The 9,733-nt window shown below is 48.3% G+C and overlaps 1 protein-coding gene across 1 annotated transcript; it reads right to left on the bottom strand.

Moving 5' to 3' along the window:
• Positions 1 to 8,977: 8,977 nt before the first annotated feature.
• On the bottom strand, positions 8,978 to 9,343 carry ELOB (elongin B). The gene has a single exon (XM_024210335.1). The coding sequence runs from the start codon at positions 9,341 to 9,343 to the stop codon at positions 8,978 to 8,980; it is 366 nt and encodes a 121-aa protein (XP_024066103.1).
• Between the last annotated feature and the right edge of the window lie 390 nt (positions 9,344 to 9,733).

Below are 9,733 nucleotides of genomic sequence, written 5' to 3'. Positions count from 1 at the left end.
TGGCAGGAACATTCAGAGAAAGGGAAGGTCAGAATCACAGAGACTGGATTTTAAAGCCATACACAAGTATTCCCAGTGCATGTGCAGCCCCCGTACAAGTGTGACCGCTTGGCATGCTCCCTTGTGGCTGAGCACACCAGAGTAGGCTCTCCTCCTTTTGCATCCACGCTGACAGCCACTCCAGCCCTGCAGTCACCTGCCTGTTCTTGCAGCTCAGCCTTCCGGCCAGGTCATAGGTAGCATCCCATCCCTCCCAGGGTAAACGAATAGCCCAACAAACAATAGTCTGCCTGCCTCAGGCTGGGTCCACAGTTGACTCACTAGTCCTTACCCCTACTATAAGGGGTTTCAATAGACCGTGCCCCTTGCCAAGGGGATCTGCTTCACCCTCCCTGGTGGGCCCATAGGGGAACCCAGGCCGGCCCATAGGGGAACCCAGGCCTTCCCTCTCCTCTGGGTTCCTATCCAGGGACTGTTTCGCAGGCCGTCGAGGCCTGGTTTCGCTGCCTCTCTGGACCGCTTCCTACTTTGCCCTGTCTTGGCACTGACAGCCAGCCATCTGCTCTCCTTCCCAGTCAGCTCCCACTGGAACCAGTTAATCCCTTTTAACTCCTCGGTCCAGACACCATGTGTAGCAGGGCAGGGCGGATTGAGTTCTCAGGCGCTCATTAATCCCTTCTGAACACAAGACTGGCCATACTGGGTCAGACCAATGGTCCATCTAGCCCAATAACCTGTCTGCCAGCAGTGGCCAATGCCAGGTGCTTCAGAGGGAATGAGCAGAACAGGCAATCATTGAATGATTCATCCATTCCCAGCGTCTGGCAGTCAGAGGCTAAGGACACCCAGAGCATGGGGTTGCACCCCAACCACCTTCGCTAATAGATCCATCAGAGGCTATCCTCCATGAACTAATCTAGTTCTTTTTTGATCCCCCTTATAGTTTTAGCCTTCACAACATCCCCTGGCAATGAGTTCCACTGGCCCAACGTGGGGTTGGCCCATGCCGTCGCACACACCTTTCCTTCGCTGAGCTGTAGAAAAAGGGCCTAGTCAGACCGGGACACATTGCACTAGTGTGCACATGTAGAATGCACGTGCTCAGGAGAGGGAACACGCTCAGCTGAGTGCAGTCGAGATCCTGTGTCAGCTGGTTAGTTCTCAGACTGTTGGTTGGGCAGTGCAGAGCCACCAAATGCATTATGTGCCTCTGTGATTGTTCTTAAGCCAAGTCTGGCAAGTTACAGGTAGGATACTTGTTAGATCTTCCGGATCAGGAGAGGTCTTTTCCATCCTGCTTTCTCTGGGTCAAAGAAAGATAGTTCTCGCAGGGAAGTTGGTAGGCATGCCGAGCAGATGACGGTACCTCCTTGGAGAGTGTGGAGCAACCTTTGGAGACAGCAGGACCTGTTCAGCTAGAAAATGGATTGTAATTCACCTTGAATTTGTACCATTTGCGTATCAGTTGGAGGAGGGGGTAACTATTAGGCCTGGTCTACACTAACCCCCCAAGTCGAAGTAAGGTACGCAACTTCAGCTACGTGAATAACGTAGCTGAAGTCGACATACCTTACTTCGAACTTACCGCGGTTCAGACGCGGTCCACACGCGGCAGGTAGGCTCCCCGGTCGACTCCGCGGTACTCCTCTCGTTGAGCTGGAGTACCGCAGTCGACGGCGAGCACTTCCTGGTTCGATTTATTGCGTCCAGACCAGACGCGATAAATCGAACCAGGAAGTTCGATTTCCAGCCGCCGAACTAGCGGCTAAGTATAGACCAGCCCTTAGTGAGGGGAATGTCTCTGCTGACACTGGCTCTGAGCAATGGGGTTTTAGTGGCTGTCTTACAACCTACTGTCTTGCTCCTGTGACTGCCCAAGATGCCTTCAGCTTTGTCTCACTAGAGATGGTCACTGGGAAGAGATGGGAGCTCCTTTTCCCTACATGGAGTCACAAGGACTCAGGAACAGTGGGTTTCAGGACGATATCACCGTTTTGTTTTCCACACAATGAACTCTAAAAAAAAACATGTTAAATGTCATTTTTTTTTGTTTTTTAAGAAGGAACCCATAGTTCTTCTTTAAAGGATCACTCCCACTGAACTCAAAGAGTTTGTCATTTTGGCTGATCATTTTTACCCAGCACAGAGGGATTCACTACTCCAGTGATTAGCTAAATCCAATGCAGTTGTGCACAGCAACCTGCTCTTATGCTATACTTTCTGGCTCAGGGACCAGAAACAAGATCAAGTGACTTATCTAGGCCGTCATGACTAGCCCATGCAGATCAAAGAGAATAAATTCAGAGAGCTCCTAGAGATAATAAATAAATCAATAAATCACCAAACCCATTGCTGGATAGTTTCATAACGAGTGCATTTGAGGAAATTGAGATCTGGTCATGGATATGTTGCTGGCAGAAAGAGGTTATGTTAAACAGACAAATTATTCATTGCAAGTTACTCAACTCTACTACTAATTATCATTCAGTTAGCTTCTGCCTAGTTATGCTGCTGCTTCTTTCTCTTATACAGATGCACTTCTTGAGCTTCCTTCTTACCTTTGTCATTGCAATGACCTTATCCAATGCCCAGTGTTTTTATGAACCCATCCCAGACAAGCAAGTATCCAACAAAAAAGGTAGGAACCGCAAACCCTCAACTATTCCATGTTCAGCATTGTAGAAGGCATTTACAATAGAATACAAGGCCAGGCTGGTTTTGTCCATTTTAGTCACTGTCCATTCACTGTAGGTGGGGAGGGAAGGAAGGGCATGAAACAATAGGATGGAATGAGGGCAGGGTAATAAATTCACCCTGGGAAAAATGGGGAGCATCAGGACAAGCATTCTCCCCCCCTCCAGTTTAGTGAAGGATGTTAGACTCTCAGGGAGTCTGGTTCAGGATCCTAGCTTTGGTTCACTGGCAGTAACAGTCCACATATTAACTGGAGCCAATCCACTGTGTTGCATTTTCCTGGAGACAAAAAGCAACCTTAGAAACATAAAGCAGAAGCCCAAGATCTTCAGGTCCATCCATGGAGCTCCTGGTACTGCTCAGGATGGATAGGGGCAAAGGTGAGATATTAGCCACCTCTGCCATCCTCTGATCTGGGATCAACTTGTCCGGGCTATGCCTGAAGGCTGCCCCAATTTGTGTAGGTTGCCTACAACTGCTGTTCGGGCAGCCAAGGGATCCCTAGACACAGGGAAACTGGTGGCCCAGAAGGGGCTGGTGTAGGAGCCACTATGCTAGCTGAGGACTCCATTAGGCAACTAACAAGGGTCTGTGCCAGTAGGGGTGAATTTGGACTAGTATGTTTACCATGATATACATTGCTTACATTGGCTCATAGGCATGCCATGTCATGTCACACTTTAGTAAACTTCTTAGTTGTTGCTAAGTGGTCAGAGGTGTGCAACACCTGCAGTGGGAGCCCTTTGAGGAAGGTAGTTGGGGCTAGGAGAGAGGGTGAAATTATTTCCAGGTAGGTTATTCTTATTTATGCCCCAGTCTGCACCCAGATTTTGGCACAACATTCAAGCTCAAGGCATATACACGCTAATATACATTTTTAATTCTGTATTTTCACTAGTTTTATTATGTCTCATCTATCCAGGCTGCTTTAGGGATGGAGAGATGCATGACTTTGGTGTCTACTGGTACACCAAGGATTGCTTACGCTGTTATTGCACCCGAGAAGTAGTGTCCTGTTGCAACATGTGAGTGGGGGGGAAAAAAAAAACAAAAAAAACCCACCACACACACACCACCTGGGTCTGGGTTATTTGGTTTGGACAAACACTCTTCATGGTGTGTGCACACACACACACACACACACACACACACACACACACACACACACACACACAGAATACAGCTCTACTGCTTATCTAACATACTACAGTAATAAGGCCAGATAAGTACAGTATCTAAATATCTCACAATCTTTAGTGTATCTATCTTCAGCTACCGTCTGCTCCCAGTGAGGTAGGAAAATACTACTATCCCCATTTTACAGATGGGGAATGGTGGCACAGACAGACAAAGTCACAGAGGCTAGGTCTTCCTAATCCTAGCCCTAGCCCCTGGACTGTCCTTCCTCTCTGCCCTCAGAGTACAGAAAAGAGGCTAAACCAACCCTGAACTTTGCAGGAGTGACTCAGGCTCAGAAACAAAATTCCAGATCAGAATGTCACAACTGGTTTCTTTCTTCATAAGAGGCTGAGCCAAAACCCAGGTAGGACCAGGTTTCTTTGCACAAGGTGCTGTACATACATAATCACATGGCCCATCGCCCTGGTAATAAACGCCATCCCACAGTTTGCCCAGGCTTGTTCATCCCTCATGGGGGATGATCACCTGCAAGGGGGTTCAGCTACCTTCTCAAGCCCTAGGCTCTTCATCCTGCATAGGCCTAGCTGACTGAGGAAGGATGGTCATAAGTAAGACTCCCACATCTCAACTCAGACGTGATTTCCATCTATAGCCCCTGCTTCTCATATGCAGGGACAACGTCCAGGATCTGCAACCAGAGGATAGCCTCTGTGTCACGGGAGGGGAGATGTTGCAAACGGCCCTCCAGCTGTCCAGCTGGGACCCTCTTCTGTGATACTGTCCCCCAGTCACAGCATGGAGAGAAAACCAGGCTGCTCTGCTGCATAGTTACAAAAACGCCATTAGCCAGAGAGTAGCCTGTTGAGTCTGGTCCAGGCTCTACACGCAAGTTGACAAGGAGGCAGGATTTCAGAGCCCAGCCTCCAGCCTGAATGGGAGTATCTACACTGCTATTTTTAGCTCTACAGCCCAAGCCCCGCAAGCCTGAGTCAATTGACCTGGGCTCAGACTCGGCAAAGAAATACCCATGTTGCTATGTAGACATACCCTTCCTGTGTTATGCCCTCTTTCCCACCGGTGCTTACACTCCAAGAATGCAGCTTTTCTGGTCCCCAGTAGAAGCATGACTCATCAGCCAGCCCGCCCCATCGTGGCTCCCCTCTTCTGGCTCCCCTTACTGACAGCCGCTCCAGCACTCCAATGGTGTGCTTCTTCTTGTGACTCAGCCTCTAGCCAGGGCATGCTCTGTTCCACCACTTCTGAGGTAGCAGGGCCCACTTCTCGCCCACAAAAAAAAAAAAAAAAAAAAAGGTCCAACAACTTCCCACAAGGCCTTCAGCCCAACTCAGAGCACATTGGTTCCTAACCCACTTATATTAGGACACTTTCACACCACCATCCCTAGTGTCCTGTAGGGGAACCCAGGCCCTGCCTCTACTGTGGGTTCCAGCCCAGATAATGGCATAGAGAGAGTACACTTGTAAAGTTTGCGGACGATACCAAGCTGGGAGGGGTTGCAAGAGTTTTGGAGGATAGGATTAAAATTCAAAATGATCTGGACAAACTGGAGAAATGGTCTGAAGTAAACAGGATGAAATTCAATAAGGACAAGTGCGAAGTACTCCACTGAAGCAGGAACAATCAGTTGCACATATACAAACTGGAAAATGACTGCCTAGGAAGGAGTACTGCAGAAAAGGATCTGGGGGATCCCCTTCTGTCCTTTCCCAGGGGCTCTGCGGGCCCTTTGCCAGTGCCCCCTTCTTGGGGGGGAGGGGGGGGAAGTATCCCACAGCCTACTCTCCCTCTGGGCCTCTTGCCTCCCTTCTTCTGCCTTAAAGTCCTTCCCTTAGCAGTCACCCTACTCCTCTCAGCTGGGACTGATCCTAAATTGGGCATGGCCCCAATCTGCTGCACTAATTGCTCTGACTCCAGTTAATGTTTCCCTCAAACATTGTAGGTTATACACACACCATCCTACCCCTGAACTGCACCAGTGTGGAAGGGGATAGTCACCTGAAATGCAGAGAAGGAGAGGGGGGCAGAAGATAAGGGCAGAACAAAGAGGAGGAAGTAGGGAATCAAAGGGAAACTGCAAAAGCATAGTGTGACCCTACCCGGAATGCTAGAGGAGTTTTAATTGTTTGTTTGTGTTTTTAAAAAAAAAAAAAAAAAACAAACACCACCACCCATCAGGGGGGACAATTAGGGGGGGGAAAGGGAGGGGGGGGGGGGGGAGGGAGGAGGAAGGCAAAGAGTTGAAATCTCAAGGGCCAGCAGCAGCTCTTAGACTCTCTCCTGCTGCCTTAGTAACTACAGAGAGAGCAGCAGCCTGAGGGGCTTTTCTCCCAGCCTTTGGGGGAAGACAGATGATCCAGGTGCTCTGCTGCTCTCACCCTGCTGTTTGTTCTCTTTCCCCATGGCAGAGCTGTCACCCCTGTTGGCTATGACCAAGAGAAATGTGAGTCTGTTTTCGACGTGGAATCCTGCAGCTACCAGGTGAGGGGGAAAGTCAACCCTCTCCAGAGCTGTGAAGTTGAGAGCTGGGTGATTTAGCCACAAGTCCTTTTCTGAGGCATGTTTATTGTGACAAAAACAAGCCTTAAAATTTTAAGCACAGTCAACCCTTGAGAATCATATTGTAACAAAGCAAAGCAATGTATAGCTGTTAAGCCATAATAATTTTGATGTATGATGAGCTCAGTCCTGGATGACTCTATTTTGCTTCTGATGGGTGAACCTGCTTCCTCACCTCCTCCTTTCTAGAGGAGTCTATTGCTAGTGGTCCACCCCTCCTTTCAGTGCAGGAGGTGGATAGGAGAGAGGAGACTGCCTCATCCCAGCAAACAAGGAAGGACACATTGGCTGAGAAAGGATTAAACATGAGTCAAACACAATAGGTCTCAAACCTCTCACTGGCTTCTGTATCCACCTCAGTTCTGAATTTTTGAACCCCTAGACATAGTTTGAGAGCTACTTGCCTCAGAGCCACTAGATGGCACCTTCGCTCTGTACTGTAGTATTTCCCAAACCCTACTTGCAAACCCAGGCCCTGCTCTTGTAAACATGCACTTGCTTAACCTTGAGCACATGGGTAGTTTTATTTGCATTTAGATAGACTGACATAGATGAATGCTTACAGGATCAGGGCCTGCATTTTTTTTTTTTTAAAGATACTTTTAGCTTACTGTACTTAATAAAGCCTCCAAGCAGATACAGGCGGAATTGTGATGACTGTTCTATCCCAGAAGAATGACCAAGATGAATTGCACCTTAGAGCAGAGCAGGAGGACAAAGCAGCAACATCTCACTTCAAAAAAACTTAATTCAGGAATTAAAATATTAGCACAAAACTCAGCCTAACAGAAAACTATTAGAGGAGTCAGGGAATTTGCTTTTAGAACCATGTCATAACAACCTGAGTCAATGGAAAAGAATAATGAAATCCCATTATGCTAGTTGAAGCAAGTGGGCACAGCTAGAGCTGGTATGGTTCCATTCTACCATCCCCTTCCAATTCAGGCCCCTAGAGGTGTAGTTTCCAGTGGTCCGTCTGCTCTAGGCATGAATGTACCAAGTCATAGGGCTGTCACCACTTCCTTTAGAGAGAGTTCCATAGTTCAGTCAGCCTCCCCATCAGGGACTTTAAGAAAGCTAGTCTGCTTCTAGTTATGTCTCCTTCCCTCCAGCTAAAAGGTCTTCCCTCCCTCACACCAGAGCTTTTACACCCAGATCCTTCTATTAGAAGGGGGCTCCAGACAACTTTTAATCCAATTTTCAGACAACTTTAGACTATCTTCTCTCCCTTGTTGTAGACTTACCACCTAGCATTCCTTTACATCTTCTCCAAGTAAAGAGCAAAGAGTTAGGCATGTACAAGTGATTCCCTCCAACCTGCTAATGAATTGTCTGTCTCCTCTGAGCTCCCTCCCTTGGCCAGTGAGATACCAAGAATGTCATTCCAGAGGTGGTTCTTCCTGAGCCATTTAGGAGATGCTCTTACTCCGTCATGCCATGCGATGCCTCTGCAGCCCCCAGCTGTACTGACCAGGGCCGCCCAGAGGATTCAGGGGGCCTGGGGCAAAGCAATTTTGGGGGCCCCTTCCATACAAAAAAGTTGCAATACTATAGAATACTATATTCTCATGGGGGCCCCTGCAGGGCCTGGGGCAAATTGCCCCACTTGCCCTCCCCCTCCCCCCCCCGAGCAGCCCTGGTACTGACCCTTCTGCTGCCATCATTACAATCCGTCATCCCTAGCTCTCTCATTTAATGCCAGTATTTTCTTGTTCCCCCAAGATCAGCACCAAGCTAGAATAGCTGCACTTCTGTCAGAGGATCATCTCTAGGGTGGGTGAGTGCACGTGGATTGTTTTTCCTATCCTCTTAGTTTAACATCCCCTGTTAATTAACATGCCGGCTGCTCCCTCTTCAATTGTTGAATAATTCTGTTAAACAGCTCCCTCTCAATTAGGAGCTGACCTTTAGAGTGAAGAGTTATTTGTTGCCACATACATTGTACTGGCACAATATTGCCACCTGGGTGTTCCACGAGTCCTGAGGCAGCTTCCAGAATATCAGGAGATTGGCTTGAAAATAATCATGAGGTTTGGTGGCAGTTTGCCTACTATTTCAGCCATCCGGGTTAACCTTTTTTCAGGCTTCTCTCCACAATTTGAAGTCTAGAAGACAAACAATGCAAGCCAAGATTCTGATGTAGTCACATGATTCCAGAAGTTGGGGCTTTAGGAAAAGACACCAAATATAACAAGACTCCATAGGAAAGCTGGCCATGCTGGTTGCCTGTAGTTTGTTCATGTCACTGTTCTTGGAAGAAGTAAATGTTGAGGTTAAGTCTACGGACATTGGGCTGGACAAGGAGGTTTAGGAGTTTGCTGCATAGACTGTCACACCCCACCACCTCTGCACAAAAGTTAAGACGCAAGGAAGCCAGCAAACAATCATTGTCAATTGGCTCTCTAGAGACTGAGAAAGAAGATGTTGGCACCCCAGCGAAGATAAACAGCAAAGCTTTATTAGTCAAGTCATAATGTTTTCAAGTGCTGCAAGTGAAATGAGCATACAGCTGTGGCTGGTGCATGATCAGCACTACACCTATGTGATGGAGCAGTGGACCCTGGTTTCACTGCATAGGCTGCTCACCGGAGCTGCTGCCAGAATCTTGAGGCTTCAAGACATCAGGCAGCTCGGGGGTGCTGGAGAAGGGGTCGATGTGCAATGGCTCAAAGGAGCCCTCGCTGGCTCTGAATAAGGCCAAGCCCACCATGGCTGGCGCCTGGGGACGAGAGGTCTGACTGCTTAACCCACATTCTATCAAGGTCCTGTCACCATCCTCCAGCAACCAGTCATCCTTGTATAGCTGCTGCTCCTCCGGGGGCCTCTTCAGGATGCCCTCCACAATCTTCTTCAGCTCCTGCACGGTGGTCGTCTCCTTGGCATCAGCAAAGATGGTCATTTTGTGGCGACGGATCATCAAGAAGACATCCATTGCTGCTACGGGGGCTCCCGATGGTCTTCTGGTGCCAAGGGGCACCACGGCCTTGTGTGTTGAAGATACGAGACTCACAACTGAAATGAGAGAACAGAGTCATGTCACTGGAAGGGATCATTTGAGGAGGCCAGGAAGAGATCTGCCCATCACAGCCAATGAATGGCTTCACTCCTGTTCTGCCAGACAGGCTCTCTATAGTTATAAAGCAACAGAGTCATTTACTCATAGGCAGATGAGGTTTCCAAGGCATGTTCTGTTCATTACTTTCCGGTGTCGCTCATTTTAGTCCCAGGGTCCCCTACATTCTATCGAAATTTGGTGCCCTTTCACTTATGCAAACTATGTCAGATGCTCATGATGCTAAGACAGCAAAAAGATATTCACCCT

The sequence above is a fragment of the Terrapene carolina genome, unplaced genomic scaffold (genome assembly GCF_002925995.2).
Source record: "Terrapene carolina triunguis isolate 2854851 unplaced genomic scaffold, T_m_triunguis-2.0 Scaffold402, whole genome shotgun sequence".
NCBI classification, from domain to species: domain Eukaryota; kingdom Metazoa; phylum Chordata; order Testudines; family Emydidae; genus Terrapene; species Terrapene triunguis.
The sequence above is the reverse complement of the archived record's forward strand: the minus strand, read 5'-3'. Positions and strand labels throughout refer to the sequence as shown.

What these genes read in the sequence shown, in the direction of transcription:
- ELOB (XM_024210335.1), bottom strand. Translation starts at nt 9,343, where the DNA reads ATGGATGTCTTCTTGATGATCCGTCGCCACAAAATGACCATCTTTGCT.